This window comes from Anolis carolinensis, chromosome 5 (genome assembly GCF_035594765.1).
Source record: "Anolis carolinensis isolate JA03-04 chromosome 5, rAnoCar3.1.pri, whole genome shotgun sequence".
In the NCBI taxonomy this organism is placed as follows: domain Eukaryota; kingdom Metazoa; phylum Chordata; class Lepidosauria; order Squamata; family Dactyloidae; genus Anolis; species Anolis carolinensis.
The window spans coordinates 163,575,940-163,593,903 of record NC_085845.1 but is presented as its reverse complement, the minus strand read 5'-3'; the positions used below and the strand labels follow the sequence as shown (position 1 = coordinate 163,593,903).

Sequence of the window (17,964 nt, the reverse complement as noted above, 5' to 3'; positions counted from 1 at the left end):
CTTTATTCCTGCTTCACTAGATGCCTTTCACATGATCCCATCCTTTCTCAGGGACTATGGACAGGAAGAGGGGTGATGTGGTGTCTGCAACTATTGCTACTATCAAGTAGACACCAGCATGTACTCATTCCCCCAAATTGGTGAACTTATACAGCATTGAGTCAAAGAACATGTAGGTTTGTGTAGAGTGGCAGAAAGAACTACCTATCCTGCACAATGTTACATTTTGGGCACTATGTTGCTGTAACTACAGCCTTATTTGGGCCACAAGATATTTATTTCCTTAATTTTGTGAGTTATGCAGAAGTGTAAAAGATTCTGAGTCCCCAAATATGAAGATCAGCAAGGTTTTGCTTAAACTGAACTGCCAATATGTGTTGTTTATCCCTTCCTCTTGCACATGCTTCTAGTAACAGTGCATAAATTTGGTAAGTGGGAAACAGCCCTCTTTTTAAAAACTACATACCTTTTGTGTTAGTTGTGCATGGCTGTTTTGAAGCTGATAGCTCTTTATCTAGCCCACAGATAATTTCCTCTATAAAGCCAGAGAAACTTTCTAGAAAGTTATTTCTGAGAAAGTGCTTGAGATCCTGCATGGGAAATGAATAGAGTGTAAAGTTCTGCCCGAGTGGCATTGCATTCAGTTTCTTCTCCTACTTCCTGTAGGACATACCTTCTTTTCTTTTTTTGCATGCGCACACACCCAACATAGGCATTTAGTGAGTGGTGGAGACTGAAAAGGAACAAAGGTGTTCAGCTATGTTCCTGGAAGCACAATGATGGAGGTCTCCTTCGGGATATCCTGAGGCGGCTCCAAAGGGGTGTAGTGTGTTTCTGACTATAGCAAAATGTTTCTCCACATTTCTTGAACAGCACAGTAAAATGTCATGTGCAGTGCAGCTAGCATTTGTATGGTGTGCAGGGGACAGTTTTTCCTCCCTCATTCCTATTAAAATTCAAACTCATGATTGGGAAATGCCTCAGGGCAGACAGAAGGGAATCAAAATACATTCAGTTCAGCAAAAATATGGTCACAGCTACTTCATTAGATAGTTTTAAGGGACTGTACAGATTTATGGACTATAAACTCAGTGGCGGATTATCATGACAAGTATTTGGAATGTTTGGATTTGGGGGCAATATGCCACACTGCATTATCAGTTGCTAATAAAGAACATAGCCAACGTGTGGACTTTCTAATGATCTCTGATCAGTCACTGTGAGAAGCATGATATTGGAATAGATGGACCACTAGCTTGATCTAGCAGGGCTTGTTTTAGGATTAATCATCTTTCCAATTATGGCATCAGATGTCTCAAGTAATTTGTGGGATTAATTGATTTATGTTATTACTTTATGTACTAGGAATTCATAAAAAGTATTTGATGCTTTTAAACTTTAATTTGTGAAGAAAAAAGACAAATAATTATAGAGGGCAGAAATGCTGTAGAATGAATACTTGTGTCTCTTTAAATTGTTTTCAATCTATGGTGACTTTTCTCACAGGTTCTCTAGGTAAGATTTGTTCAGAGGGGTTTGCCATTGCTTTCCTCTGTGACCTGCCTGAGGTCAACCAGTGGGTTTCCTTATTCAAACAGGAATATATGTATTGTGACAAACATTTTTGTCATTATCAAGTATTTTCAACACAAAACGAAGGCAGCAGTGAAGTAAAACGAAAGGTTCTTTCTAAAACCACAAAAAGTACCTCTTCGTACACAAAATACATCAAGGACATAGAGCCTCTGCAATTTACTTTATTGAATACAATCTGAAATCAGACAGTTACAGCCTCAAACAATATTTAGAACAGGCAAACTCATTTGCATTTCAAGGAAATAAGAATAAAAAAATTCTACACTGTAGAAGGTAGTCATAATTGCTGCTTTCCATGTTTAGCCATGGAAACCACAACTGCAACGTTGCAGTCTAGGCATTTATAAAGCCTCATTCAAAGGAGGCCTATTATAGGCAATAAATGGATCTATAACAAAAGAGTGGCTTTTCACACCAATTAAAATCTAGCTATGCTATCCTAATGCATGCACTGGGTCCTCATAAAAGAGTAAAATGTTTGCCTATTCAACCCGACTTCAAAGTTATATAAGTTTTCTTTTAACTAAATTACTATACATGCTACAGCATCTTTGCAAAGAAAGATCGCTGTAGTTCAATACCACATAAGCATAATTCATTAGATTTAATTCAGTGTAGTTAGTAGTCTCACAATTTGATCCAGGATATATTGACTGACAAGTCTATGCCCAGACTGTCCAAATGGGACTTGCCTACAACCTTAAGCACAACTACTTTTGAGTAAAAGTGAATAGGTTTGGTCTGCAGAATTAATACATTGTTCACAAGTGGAGCAGAGCACTAGATCAGCTTAAAATATATATATTTGACATTATTTCCTTACGAATTTTTAAAAGTGCTGTTTGTTTTCTATGAACCATAGCATTGGGTCATAAGTAAAAATGAGCCATTTATAACATGTAAATTAAAGATTACAAGAATACATCACAGGGAGCATTTCGGTTAACCTTAAATTAGATTTTAGAGAGTTAATCCATCTCTATAGAAGTAGTTTCCACTAACCTCTTCTAAGCTAGTATTTTATATGAACTGGAATTGTATTGCCAACCATCCCTATTCCCTAAGGGGTTTTATGAAAAGTTTAAAAAGCCATAAATACACCATTAGCCGTTCACTGCATGGGATCCCGACGTCTACTGCCACCTTAACCCTTTCTGATGTGAGCACACAGCATTCAAACTACAAAATCACTGTGAATCCTTTCCAAGAAAATGTATACCAGTTGCTATTGTAGCAGCTACTGTCAATTCAGTCATACAAAGCTCATCAACATAATTTAGGTAACACCTAAAACTTTTGTCATGTGCTCATTGATGAAAGACCTTCCCTCTGCTTTGGCTAGATTTCCTCCTCTCCCACACTGCCATCCCCTTTTCCTTGTGTTGCTCTTTTTAGATTGTAAACTAAGAGATAGAGCTGTCAAATTAACAATTTGTAACACATTCTAACAGCTTTTTATGGCTGAAGGGCAGGGTATAAATCAGGCATGGGCAAATTTTGGCCATGCCTGGTCTAAATTAATAAATTAGATTAAGGTAAAAGCAGGCACAATTCACACATTCCATTTTAACTTTAGTTTTGCATAATACAGCAAGACATTATTTTGGTTCTGTGTAAATAAAACTCTGTATGGTAAACTCAGAATTTAGATGTGGGTCCGCCCTGAGCACATGTAAAACAAATACGAAAGAAAACTGAGTGATGAATTTATGTTTACCAGCCCATTTTTTACTTGCCTGCATCTGCTGTCCCCTCAAAGGCAATTTTCTCAAAGTGAAGTTTAGGTATGGGCTACTGAGGAAGAAACCTATCTCGTCTGTCCTGGTTTTGATAGTAGAACATTAAACCCATTTATCTGATTCATTTTATCCTTCGGTGACCTACAGGTTATCTCACGTAGCCGAGTGCTGAAGATTTTGTTTTTCATGCAGTTGTATTCAGGATTTAAAAAATGAGGCAGAGTAGATGGCATATTTTATACCCGATATCGATATTCCTTCAAGAATTCCTTCAGTCTCGTTGGGAGAGGAAGCTCCTGGATTTCATTCGTGCACCTGTTTATAGTGACTCTACAGTGGTGTTGTAAAGATGGAGCCGTGTGATAGAGGGGTTTATTCAGGTAAAGGTGAACCAATCCGTTGGAAGGCATTTCAGAAACCGTACTCCTGTCCTTGCACATCAGGACGTAATACTCAATCAAATGGACCACGCTGTCAAACTGTCGAAGCCTCGATCGGACGCAGATGATAGAATCCAGTCGGAATTTGCCGTCCTGAAACTCAATGCGCAGGTTTGTGGGCCCTGCTGACGTTTTTACCGAAATGGTCAGCAGGTATTCGGAGTGAGAACTGTCCCTGACCAGGAAAGTCCCTTCGGAGGTGTCCTGCAGTCTATCTTTGGCTTCTGCAACACTCATGTTGCCCCAATACCAACCTGGGAGAAGAAGGAAAACAAAATGACTCAGAGCATCTTTGCATTTCAAAAGAGAGGATTCTATAGAAAATCAGTTCTGCTGCCAAGAAGTTAAGCACACACTTGGAAGATGTTAATGCCAGCCGTTATGATCTTGGAATAGAAACAAGAGATTGGTCTGGAAACGCAGCAATTGGAAGTGAGGGCTAAAGGAGACCTAAACTGCAATGAGGCAGACATGGAATATTGGATCAATTCAAGTACATAAGGACTAAAGAAACACAAAGGAAAATACTAATGAAATGGTATATAACCCCAATTAAATTAGCTCATATAACTAAATCAGTTTCAAAATTGTGTTGGCACAGATGTGGAGAAATTGGTTCCTATATGCATATGTGGTGGAAATGTGACAAAGTTAAAAAAATTATTACAAGGTAAAAAAAAGAAATGGAAGAATTAATAGGGCATAAATTGGTGCTGAATGAAAAAGAATGCATCACCCAGAAACTAGACAAGAATGAAAACACTCAGGAAATTATAAAATAATGACAGTCACCACCCATACAACGGTGGCCTTGGGTTGGAAAGAGAATAGAAAATGGCAAGTTAAAAATGATTTGAATAGCTAGTGGACTTTATGCTCCAGGATTATATCCCTGAAAGGGGAAGCAAACAGAGTACACATCAGGCCAAATCAAGAAGAATTGGGACCCGAAATGGGGAAGACTGATTGATAAAAGTCAAAGGAAAACATAAAAAAATGAACCATGTTCTCTACATGATTGATCAATTAAATAATATTTAAATGAAAGAAAGTACTGTTCCCGGAGGGTAGGGGAGAATTATCAAAAGACACAGGTGGGAGACACATGTGGAATTGGAAGTGAGGGCTAGGTAGCAAGGTGAACATGCATTTACTTGAAACGCAAGTGCCAATTAACTTTTAAGTTTACTTCTGGGTTAACATGAATTGAGCTTCACAAGAAATGACGCTGTAAGAGTTGGCTATACATTTGTGTTGATGTGACCAATAACTTTAATAAATGTGTTGTCGAAGGCTTTCATGACTGGAATCACTGGGTTGCTGTGAGGTTTCCGGGCTGTCTGGCCATGTTCCAGAAGCATTCTCTCCTAACGTTTCACATCAATGGCAGGCATCCTCAGAGGTTGTGAGGTTTGTTGGAAACAGCAAAGCTTTGAAGCTGCAAGGCTATTTAATGCTAATCAAGGTGACCAGTTGCAACATTCATACCAGCCTCAAACAGACAAGAGTTCTTTCTCCCACCCTGGACATTATTCCACAGATATAAAAACCTAACTGTCCTGATTTTAGAATTTTTTAAATACTGGTAGCCAGATTTTGTTCATTTTATGGTTTCCTACTTTCTGTCGAAATTGTCCATATACAGTAGAGTCTCACTAATCCAAGCTAAACGGGCCGGCAGAAGCTTGGATAAGCGAATATCTTGGATTATAAGGACTGATCAAGGAAAAGCCTATTAAACATCAAATTAGGTTATGATTTTACAAATTAAGCACCAAAACTTCATGTTATACAACAAATTTGACAGAAAAAGTAGTTCAATACGCAGTAATGTTATGTTGTAATTACTGTATTTATGAATTTAGCACCAAAATATCACGATATATTGGAAACATTGACTAAAAAAATGGCTTGGATTATCCAGAGGCTTGGATAAGCGAGGCTTGGATTAGTGAGACTCTACTGTACTTGTGGATTTCAAGCATGTGGATTATTCTAACAACTACCATGTCAGACTACACCAGGCATGGGCAAACTTGGGCTCTCCAGGTGTTTTGGACTTCAACTCCCACAATTCCTACTGGCTGTTAGGAATTGTGGGAGTTGAAGTCCAAAACACCTGGAGGGCCCAAGTTTGCCCATGCCTGGACTACACAGAGAAGCCATTGAAATCCACAAGCATGTGGACAATTTCAACAGAAAGGAGGAAACCATGAAAAATGAACAAAATCTGGCTAACAATATTTTTAAAAACTAAAATCAGGATAGTAAATAAAGAACAACACTGAGAAGACAGAGGAATTCCAGATAGGAAACAATTAGGACCAGCTAACACCTCCCAACAAAGGATTCTCCCTGGCAGGAAGCAGCCAGGCTTTGAAGCTGAAAGTCTTTTCAGTGCTTATCAAGGTGATTAATTACAACATTCACACTTGCCTCCAACAGATAAGAGTTCCTTCTCCCACCCTGGACATTATTCCACAGCTATATAAACCTAACTTGACTATAGTTTCCAACAGACCTCAGAGGATGCCTGCCATAGATGTGGGCGAAATGTCAGGAGAGAATGCATCAGGTGAAATTGAAACTGGTTGCTGGTTCAGTGCCTTTTTATATATTGTTTATAATGTTGCTGTCTTGCATTGTTGCAATGCATTTTAATGCAATTACATTTTAAACTGTGTCATTCGGGCTTAGTTCCCCAGGTAAATCCCTTCGGGGAGATGGAGGCGGGGTACAAAAACAAAATTATTATTATTATTATTACAAAGGAGATAGGAAAAAATGGTTGCAGAAAGAGATTGGAGGGGGAAAATAAGCAAACAAGAATTCAAGAAATGTGCAAACTAGTAATAGAGACATTAAAAAGTTACTAACACAAAGGGTATTTATGAATGTTCAAGAAAATTATTATTATTATTATTATTATTATTATTATTATTATTATTATTATTATTATTACAAGAGAGATAGGAAACAATGGTTGCAGAATGAGATTGGAGGGGGGAAATAAGCAAACAAGAATTCAGAAAATGTACAAACTAGTAATAGAGACATGAAAAAGTTACTGAGTAACAAAGGGTATTTATGAATGTTCAAGAAAATTATTATTATTATTATTATTATTACAAGAGAGATAGGAAACAATGGTTGCAGAATGAGATTGGAGGGGGGAAATAAGCAAACAAGAATTCAGGAAATGTACAAACTAGTAATAATGACATGAAAAAGTTACGACTAATACAAAAAAAATTGTTCAAGAAAAAAATAACAATTAGTAGTAGTATTAAAGCTTCTGGAACATAACCACACAGTCAGGAAAACTCACCGCAACCCAGTGACTCCATGAAAGCCTCCCACAACTTTTTTTAAAGTTGACTTCTGAGATAGAGAATGACTTTGTAAGAATTTACACTTAACCTATCATGCGGTTGGGTGCATATTTGTGTTGATGTAAGTTGAATATAGAAGTATTCTAGGGAGGTGTCGACACAAATAGAGGGAGCGCACAAGCAAAACAAAGCCAAGCGCACATAAGTGCGCTTGGCTTTGTTTTGCTCGTGCGCTCCCAATCGCGACAAGCGGGGGAAAGACCTTGAATTGTTGTCCAGAAGCGGGGTCACGGTGTATTGTGTCCCCACGTTGCAAAGCGACCCCAAGCAAGCAAAGGCGCCCTTCCTTACCCGCTCGCCGCAGCTCCCGCATAGCCGAGTCCAGGCGCTCCGCCTCGCCGGGAGCCTCCTCCTCGCCGCCGCCATCCGAGGTCTCCTCCGAGCGCAGGGTCATTTAGGGGCAGCCGCCGAGCAGCCACGGCGGAGGAGGAGGAGGAGGGAGCGCCGAGGAAGGGGCAGCATGAGGAGGAGGAGGAAGAAGAAGAGGAAGAGCCTCCTGCAAAAAAAGAGAAGCCCTCAAAATCCCCGCCACTTGGAGCGCATCCCGGATTCCCGGGCGAGGAAGAAAGAGAAAGAGGCGGACCCGCGGCTGCCCCCTTTCTTTGTCTCCTGCTCGGTCTCCTCTCCTTGCTCCCTCGCTGGCTTTCAATCTAAGCGGCTTCAAGGGCGGCTGCTGTCGAGGAAACCAGGCGCGGGGGCGAGCGCAGTGGGAGGAGGAGGAGGAAGAGGAGGAGGAGGCGGCCCCTTTAAGAGGCGCGCTCCTCTCCCTGCCTTTGCAAGGGATGCTGAGCGCTCTCGCTCTGTTTCCCTTTCCTTTTTTTTTTTTGAAGGACACACTCACCTTCCATCCGTATTTGTTGGGAGAGAGAACCCTCTTCCTTGGAAAACCTCTTCCGAGAAGGGAAGGCATCCTCTGCTGGATCTAGACTCTAAAAGGGCCTCATCGCACTTGAGCATTGATCCACTTTAAATCCGGTTTCTGCCTCCTGCAGGATTCTGGGGTTTGTAGTTTGGTTAGGAGCCCCGATGGCGAAGTGTGTGCTGAACTTGCAGACCGAAAGGTCCCAGGTTCAAATCCCGGGAGTGGAATGAGCGCCCGCTGTTGCTCCAGCTCCTGCCAACCTAGTAGTTCGAAAACATGCCAATGTGAGTAGATCAATAGGTACCGCGGGTAGGTCACGGCACTCCATGCAGTCATGCCAGTAGCAACATGACCTTGGAGATGTCTACAGACAACGCCGGCTCTTCGGCTTAGAAATGGAGATGAGCACCAACCCCCAGAGTCAGACATGACAGGACTTAACGTCAGGGGAAGCCTTTACCTTTACCTAGTTTGGTGAGGTCCAGGACCTGTTTAAATCCCTAAAGTGGATTTAAAGTGGATCTAGTGTGATGGATGAAGCCTATGGATGCAGTTGGATGCTGCTTCATCTGCCAGGGCTGAATGCTAGGGAATTGTGGGATTTGTGGTGTGCATTATATGGCAATGTAGAACCAGCAAATGTTAGGAAAAAGGAAAAGAGGCCGACCAAGGGCAATATGGATGGATGGTATCATTGAAGTGACTGGTTTGACCTTGAAAGAACTGGGGGCGGCGACGGCCGACAGAGAGATCTGGCGTGGACTGGTCCATGCAGTCACAAAGAATTGGAAATGACTGAATGAACAACAAAGAACCAGCAATGAGAGCTTGTTATAGATTGATGATAAATGGAAGCTCTTACGTGTGCCCGCGATCCAGAGTTATCTGCAGAACAATAACATGCCACTCAGGTTTGCAGAACAAAGTACAGTAACTTTACTGATTCCAAGGGATCAAAAACAGTAGTATTTACAATGGTCCTTTGGATCACTTACAGAAGTCCACAGTCATAAATGGTCCTTTCTCAGTCCACAAATCTGCTACAGAGAAGAATACAGTCCTGGTTCTTCTCCCTCTTTTCTCAGCAGCAAACAGGCCATGAAATAGCAAGGCATCTCTGAGAACACATTGCTCTCTAGCAGTACTCAGCCAGCACTGAAAACCTTGCCCAAACTGGTTCTGCAGCAGCAGAACAGAGACAGTATCAAAATCAATCCCCAGGTCTTTGCAAGCTCAGCCAATCGGCTTCATGCACTTCATTTTCCAATTAACACACACAGCACAGTGCCTTTGCAAACCATGACAGAGCTGTAGTGTGACAAGGCCTTGATTTAGCCTTCTCCGCCCAAGTGACTGGTGCTCAGAGAAAGCTAAATCAAGGCCTTGTCACACTACAGCTCCCATTGCTGCTTCTACATTGCCATATAATGCACATTGAACGGAATTATATGGCCAATGTAGAACCTTACCATGCAGTTTGAACTGCAGTATAGAAACCACCTGTGCCATGGCAGTTAAAGTTATATCAAACTGCATTCATTCTATAGTGTTGATCAAGGCATGGGTAAACTTGGTCCCTTCAAGTCAACGCCATAGCCAGAAAAAAAATCGGGGGGGGGGGGGGTTGAAACTTTTAAAAAGTGAATCATAAACAGTAGTTCCATTACACAAAATAATTTAGAAATCAGGCTCCTTCGATAAACTTTAGTGGACACTCAAGACAGGTCAGTGGACACGCACGAGGATTTGGTTAACCTGTTAAATTTAATGAGTAAACCAGGTTTTTTTAACCTGAAATTTTTTGGTGGGGAGGCGTTGAACCTCTTCCCCCCCCCCCCCCCCCCCCCCGGCTTGGCTACAGCCCTGCTCACAATTCCTAACAGTTGGTAGGCTGGGTTGTGAGTTTTCCAGGCAATCTGGCCATGTTCCAGAAGCGTTCTCTCCTGGTGTTTCACCCACGCCCATGGCAGGTATCCTTAGAGGTTGTGAGGTCTGTTGGAAACTAGGCAAGTGGGGTTCAGATATTTGTGGAATGTCCAGGGTGGGAGAAAGAACTCTTCTCTGCTTGAAGCAGGTGTGGATGTCAGAATTGATCACCTTGATTAGAGTTGAATAGCTTTGCAGCTTCAAAGCCTGGCTGCTTTTTGCCTGGGGGAATTTATTTATTTATTTACCATACTTGTATCCCGCCTTTCTCAACCCCAAAGGAGATTCAGGGCAGCCTTACAAAGGCAACAATTCAATGCTGTATGTCAATGAATAAACAAAACATTAAAACCAACCAATTAAAACATCACTTGTTGGAGGTGTTAACTGGCCCTGATTGTTTTCTGTCTGGAATTCTGTTTTTTGAGTGTTGCTCTTTTTTTAGGTACTGTTGTACAATGTTAATTAAGGTGGCCAGTTGTAACATTCACACCTGCCAAAAAAGGTTTTCCCCCAGGCATGAAGCAGCCAGAACTTGAAGTTGAAAGGCTATTCAGTGCTAATCAAGGTGGCCAATTGCAACATTCACACTTGCCTCCAACAGACAAGAGTTCTTTCTCCCACCCTGGGCATTATTCCACAGATTAAACCCCACTTGTCTAGTTTCCAACAGACCTCACAACCTCTGTGGATGCCTGCCATAGATGTGGGTGAAATGTCAGGAGAGAATGCTTCTGGAACATGGCCATACAGCCCAGAAAGCTCATAACAACCCAGTGATTTCAGCCATGAAAGCCTTCAACAACAAGTTGGTAGGCTGTTAGGAATTGTGGTAATTGAAGTTCAAAACACCTGGAGGGCAGAGGTTTGCCCATGTTTGTTTACTTTGTAGAATGAATGCAGTTAACATCCCTTGGAGCTGTTACAGCTCATTCTAAATCAACAGGAGAGCTGAATACACACGCACATACTCCACTGAAGGGAGAATCTTTTTATTAAACATTCACAGAATCCAGTTGGCAAGAAGAACACAAGAGCCACGATATTGTAAGGATGTGATAACAAGACTTCAAAGGCTTGCCTAGTCCAATGTTTTGTTTGCTTAGGGTGCATCCTCAGCAGAGCTTTCCAAACTTTTTATGGAGACACACTTTTTAGACCTGCATCATTTTGCAACACAGTAATTCAGTTTCACTACCAAATTGCAAGTTAAACCAAGCCCTTATAGACAGACAGGGGACATGAGAGAAGCCTCCCAGCAGAATGGTAACACATCCAGGCATCCTCTGGGCAACATTTCTGTAGATGGCAAATTCTCTCACACCAGAAGCGACTTGCAGTATGTTCTCAAGTCACTTCTGACACGATAAAAAATATAGACACATACATAAACTGTAACAAAATTTATAGGGATACAAATATCTCAGAAAAACCTTTCATTTATATATTTTTATTTGATTATTTCACATAGTCTCAGAGGTTTCTCCTTATATTTGCACAACACATCAACATACTAACCCAGAGCTTTCCAAACATTGTCACAATTCATCCCTGTGTTGGCTGGAGTGTGTGTTGCTTGCACGTAAGGAAAAATGACAAAAATCTTAGAAATATGTTTATTATCTTACAAATCATATATTTATTTATTAAAATATAAATAAAAGGTTTTCATGTCATGTCAGGTTGCATACTACAAGTTGCTTCTGATGTGAGAGAATCAGCTGTCTACAAAGATTTTGCCCAGGGGATGCCTGGATTTATTACTATCCTGCAGGGAGGCTTCTCAAAAAACAACTTCCTAAGATCCACAGAGATACTCGCAGGAACACCTCAGCAAGCAAGAGTCCAAAAGTGGCAGGTTAAAACCCAGAACCTCAATCCATGGCTGATACCAGATGAGAAACACCAGAGGCACTCCAGTGGCCAGCTACTGATCAAAGGACATTTAGTATAATGCCAAGTTTTAACTTTCTTTGTGTTGTCAAAGGCTTTTATAGCCGGAATCACAGGGCTGTTGTTTTCCGGGCTGTATGGCCATGTTCCATTAGCATTCTCTCCTGATGTTTCCCCTGCATCTATGGCAGGCATCCTCAGAGGTTGTGAGGTATGTTGGAAACTAGGTAAGTTGATTTATTTATTTATTTGCAGTATTTATATTCCGCCCTTTTCACCCCGAAGGGGACTCATGGCGGATCACAATTTACATATACATGGCAAACATTCAATGCCATACGACATACAGACAGAGACAGAGATGAAGACATAGAGGCAATTTAACATTTTCCAGCTTCTGGCTTCATTAGGGTATGCTCGACTCTGGCCACAGGGGGAGCTGCTGCTTCATCATCCACTGTGACACCGAGTCCTTGATGGATTACTTCCTCATTGCTTTCTGCACACTGCTGGGTGATTTTTATGCTGTTGTAAATTAGTTAAATTAGCCTCAAGTAGTTGCATCTACTTGATAGATGCAACTATCTTTCGGGTTGCTTAGGTCAACAACGAGCTGACTTTTTTTTTTAAATGGTTGAGTGCTCAATTCGATGTGGGCTTCGAAATCATGACCTCTTGGTCAGTAGTGATTTATTGCAACTAGCTACTAAGCTACGCCACAGCCCACAGCCCTGCGCTGGGGTTTATATATCTCTGGAATGCCCAGGGTGGGAGAAAGAACTCTGGTCTGAGGCAGGTGTAAATTGGCCACCTTGATTGGCATTGAATAGCCTTTCAGCTTCAAGGTCTGGCTGCTTACTGCCTGGAGGAATACTTTGTTGGAAGGTGTTAGCTGTCCCTGATTGATTCATGTCTGGAATTTTCTGAGTGGTGTTCTTTATTTATGCTTCTGGAAGATGGCCATACAGCCCAGAAAACTCACAGCAGCCCAGTAAATGCCTCACCACACTAGAGCATGGATCCACTTTAAATCCGGTTTCTGCCTCCTGCAGAATTCTGGGGTTTGTAGTTTGATGAGGCCCAGGACCTGTCCGGCTGAGCTGTTTAAAGCCCCCTCCCTAAAGTGGATTTAAAGTAGGACCAAGCTCTAGTGTGATGAGGTCCTAAGTCGGATATTTGCAACTTGGGGACAGGCAGTGTTGACACAAGTAGAATTGCTCAAGACTGTGAGGATCCCCGGGGGTTTTCAGTTCGGAGAGAGACCAGGTTGAGAAGCCCAGGGACTAGTCGTACAAACTACAACTCCTGGGATCCCACTGCCTTGAGCTATGGAATTCACCGGGCGACGGAGGTGCACCTTGATCTCCGTCTCCTGCAGGCTTGAGGCGTCGCTATGAATTTCGTGGGGTTTTCTTAGCCGAGGGATGCCCCGAAGTGGCTGGGCCGGATCCCCTGAAAGGTGGTTCCGAAGTTGGGAGCTGGAAAGTGCCTCCATTCCGCCGGGATCCCGTCCGTTGCATCCCGTCCGCGTCTTCTTTCCTCCGCCCGCCTTGCCTCGAATGGCAGAAGCGCACAGGCCGCTTTCCAAGAACTTTCCAGGAACCGCATCACGTGGGCTTCGCCTCTGCTTTCAATCCAGGCTCAAGCTTTGCAGCCGCGCCTGGCCTTTCTCCTTTCTGTTTTCCCTGTCCTTTTTTCCTTTCCCTTTACAATCCCCAAATAAACATTCAAACAAAGCGGTTTTTTTTACCCCTTTACTATTCTGTCCTGCCTCTTTCTCCGCCTGGATTTGATCCGCGTTTTCTTTTTCTTGCTGGGAAGGGAAAAAAAATAAGAATAGTGGGGTCTTTGTTATTATTATTATTATGATAGACCCTCGTGCAAAAAGAGAAGGTGTTCCGGAAGAGGTGGCGGAGGCTTCCAAAGGAAAGACGGGTCATAGATGACGCGCTTCCTACAGGATGGGAAGCGTGTCGTGGGTCATGTGTGTACGTGGCAGACGCGTGTACGCCTCCTGGTAAGTCCCGGGGGGGATCCTCTTCCTTAAGGAGGGGATAGATACCCTTCACCGGCAGAAATACTTCCTTTGGCAAGAAAAGACTAGGGATGTATGATGTGCCTTTGTTTTCAAATACACGTGTTAGCCTGACTTGCTTGGTTCATCTACGCTATAGGCAGGCATGGGCAAACTTGGGCCATCCAGGTGTTTTGGACTCCAACTCCCACAATTCCTAACAGCCGGTAGGCTGTTAGGAATTGTGGGAGTTGGAGTCCAAAACACCTGGAGGGCCCGAGTTTGCCCATGCCTGCCTACAGTGTAGATGCAACCACAGTTGTTTTTCTATATTGTTTGGTTTCTTCGGGTGTAGGTGAACTACATCTCCCCTAAATCACTGTCAATTCCTCCCAAACCCTTCCAAGTATTTTCTGTTGGTCATGGGGATTCTGCGTGGGAAGTTTGGCCCAATTCTATCCTTGGTAGGGTTCAGAATGCTCTTTGATTGTAGGTGAACTATAAATCCCAACAACTACAACTCCCAAATGCCAAGGTCTATTTCCCCCAAACTCAACCAGGGTTCACATTTGGGCATATTGAGTATAGGTGCCAGGTTTGGTCCAGATCCATCATTGTTTGTGTCCACAGTGCTCTCTGGATGTAGGTGAACTACAACTCCAAATCTCAAGGTCATTACCCACCAAACCCCTTCCAGTATTTTCTGTTGGCCATGGGAGTTCTGTGTGCCAAGTTGGGCTCAGTTCCATCGCAGGTGGAGTTCAGAATGCTCTTTGATGGTAGGTGAACTATAAATCCCAGCAAGTACAACTCCCAAATGACAAAATCAATCCCCCTCTCAACCCCACCAGTATTCAAATTTGGGCGTATTGGATATTTGTGCCAAATTTGGTCCAGTGAATGAAAATACAACCTGCATATCAGATATTTACATTATGATTCATAATAGTGGCAAAATGAAAGTTATGAAGTAGCAACGAAAATAATTTTATGGTTGGGGGTCAGCACAACATGAGGAACTGTATTAAGGGGGAACTGCATTGGGAAGGTTGAGAACCACTGGTCTATATAAAACCTGAAGGAGATATTTCATTTACTTAGCAGGAGGAATAGAGTGAGGCTTGTGCCAAGCAAGGCACCTGCTTACCTTGGCAAGGTATGTTTGCTTACCTTGGAGCAGCCCATTTCAAGCCATGGATGCCGCAATGTTTTGTGCCTCTTTGCTTACAAGCAAATCTTATTGAGTGAAATAGAAGTTATAATTTTGGTCTGTACATTACTAGTGCTATTCATATACTCTTCTCATAGTCCGTTACTTATTATAGTAATATACTTTCTATGGGGAGAAAATGACTCTTGTATGATTTCTGCAAAAAATTATCTCCAGATTTGCACAAAGTTGTGTTGTCAAAGGCTTTCATGGCCGGGATCACAGGATTGTTGATCACAGGTATACCTCACAACCTCTGAGGATGCCTGCCATAGATGTGGGCGAAACGTCAGGAGAGAATACTTCTGGAACATGGCCATACAGCCCGGAAAACATACAACAACCTTGCACTAGGTTCTTCAACGTGACTCTATGGTCAGTTTCCTCCAGTCATGCTGGAAGATCTTGGGTACATCTACACACTGTAGACTTATTTTGGTTTGACACCACTTTTAACAGTCTTGGCTCAATACCTTTTTACTACGTGAGCCTTACTCTAGCTCATATAGCTGTCTTGTCCTATCCGGAAATTAAACCCATTGGTTGTAAAATCACCCAATGGAGCAATTTGAAATTGCTTTTTATACCAAATGTTTACATTGTTTTAAAAATGTTTATTGTGTTTAAGTTGTTGTTCTTACTACTGGATTGTGGTATTTTGTATGATGTATGTTGGTATTCAATGTTTACCATGTGTAAATTGCCCTGAGTCCCCATGGGAGATAGAGCGGTATATAAATAAAATTTGTTGTTGTTGTTGTTGTTGTCGTCAATGCAATGGAATTTCAAGAGTTGTGGTTTTGCAAGGCTTCTTTCCCAAAGAGTGCTGGTGCCTCACCAAACTACATCTCCCAGGATTCCATAGCAGTGAGCCAAGGCTGTTAAAGTGGTGTCAAACTGCACTAATTCTGCAGTGTAGATGGGGCATGGGCAAACTTTGGCCCTCCTGGTGTTTTGGACTTCAACTTTCACAATTCCTAACAGCCAGTAGGCTGTTAGGAATTGTGAGAATTGAAGTCCAAAACACCAGGAGGGCCAAAGTTTGCCTATGCCTGGTATAGATGCACCTCTGGAGATTTTCCAGAAGGAATACCTCTCTTGAAATCACTAGGAGCACTTCCATACAGCCTTATAACCCAGAATATCAAGGCAGAATATCTCACAATATCTGCTTTGAACTGGATTATCCACACTGAGTCCACACTGCCATATATTTCAGTTCAAAGAAGATAATGTGGGATTTTATTCAGCTGTGTGGAAGGGGCCTTGGTCCTCATTTCCAAAAAATGGTTCACTGGATTTAGATGTGAGAAATTAAGGATATTTCCTTAAGTTAGCAACCTCACATGGGTTAGCATTGTGGCAGTGTTATCCTATGAGCATAAGATGGAGTCATGGCTCTTAACTTGGACAGCTTTGACCTCAGGAAAATCTGGTTTCAAGTGGAGTTGTTTGTCTGTCACCTGCCATGTCAGAGGCCATTATGAATAATTTGCTATTTGACATCACTTTGACTGCCATAGCTCAATGCTACGGAATGGTGGGACTTGTAGTTTTACAATGCCTTCTTTGATCAAAGAGTGCTGCTGGCTCACCAAACTACAAATCCACATGACTCCATAGCATTGAGCCATGGTGGTTAAAGTGATGTCAAACTGCAGTAATTCTACAAGGTAGATACACCTTATGTGAACAAAACATTGAGCTAGATAAGCCTTTTAACTCTTACATTATTACATTTTTATAATGCCACGATCTTATGCAATAGTTACCCATAAGAATATACTGTTGTCTACAGTAGAGCTCATGTGCATCTATGTGCCTTGAAGTTGTTTTCAAAGGCTGATCATCTCCCAACAAAGGACCCCCCAGGCAGGAAGCAACCAGGCTTTGAAGCTGAAAGGCCATTCAATGCTAATCAAGGTGGTCAATAGCAACATTCACAGTTTCCTCAAAGACATGAGTTCTTTCTCCCACCCTGGACATTCCACAGATATATAAATCCCATTTGCCTGGTTTCCAAGAGACCTCACAACCTCTGAGGATGCCTGCCATAGATGTGGGCGAAACGTCAAGAGAGAATGCTTCTGGAACATGGCCATACAGCCCGGAAAATTCACAGCAACCCAGTGCCTTAGAAGTTGCTTGTCATCTTCTGATGATACCGTTAATTTCATAGGATTTTCTTAGGCAGCAATACTCAGGGGTAGTTTTACCACTTCCTTCCTCTGGAATGTAACATTCCAGTATTCATAGTCTCCTATCCAAGTACTAACCAGGACTCATCCTGCTTAGCTTCCAGGATTTGGTGCCTTGTGGGTATTTGGTGGTGTTTAGGGAGCATCTACACTGTTTAATTAATGCAATTTGACACAATTTTGACTGTCATCAATCAATAGAATCATGGGAGTTGCAGTTTCACAAGATCTTAGCCTTCTCTGATGCCTCACTAAACTGCAAATCCCATGATTCTGTAGCATGGAGCCAGTTAAAGTGGTGTCAAATTGCATTCATTCTAAAGTGTAGATGCAGCTTAAGTTATTTGTCAATGTGTTTAAGATTGAAGTGTTAATTATCATTTGTAGTCTTAATCAAGGATATTCAGGGAATGTGCCCTTTCCCATGTGTACCTTTTCCATCTTTATGGTTTGGCAAGATAATCTGCTAATAGTTCCACATTCCTATCAGGTTGGTTGCTGCCACGGAGGGGATTTGCTTAAGAGCAGTTCCCAAACTGTTGAAACAAGTTGCATATTTGAGTTTGCCAGATTTGCTTGAGACTGTTGCTATGCATTTGTTTAGAAAAATATTTTTGTGATTTCCCACTCTTGGTTGTATCCTCGCCTTCGACTGGTTTTAAATTGTGCCTTGGATTGCATTTCCCCTTCTTCT

At 42.1% G+C, this 17,964-nt stretch overlaps 1 protein-coding gene across 1 annotated transcript; it reads right to left on the bottom strand.

The window, feature by feature from the left end:
• Window positions 1–1,737: 1,737 nt before the first annotated feature.
• On the bottom strand, window positions 1,738–8,287 carry socs2 (suppressor of cytokine signaling 2). The gene is made up of 3 exons (XM_003221079.4): window positions 8,009–8,287; window positions 7,459–7,663; window positions 1,738–4,029 (listed from the first exon to the last, which is right to left on the bottom strand). Exons 2-3 carry the CDS (start codon window positions 7,559–7,561, stop codon window positions 3,572–3,574), a joined length of 561 nt encoding a protein of 186 aa, XP_003221127.1. The 5' UTR covers window positions 7,562–7,663; window positions 8,009–8,287; the 3' UTR covers window positions 1,738–3,571.
• Window positions 8,288–17,964: the final 9,677 nt, after the last annotated feature.

What these genes read in the sequence shown, in the direction of transcription:
- socs2 (XM_003221079.4), bottom strand. Translation starts at nt 7,561, where the DNA reads ATGACCCTGCGCTCGGAGGAGACCTCGGATGGCGGCGGCGAGGAGGAG. An exon ending in GCGGGAGCTGCGGCGAGCGG is followed by an intron (nt 4,030 to 7,458) that starts GTAAGGAAGGGC and finishes TTCTTCTCCCAG; the next exon opens with GTTGGTATTGGGGCAACATG.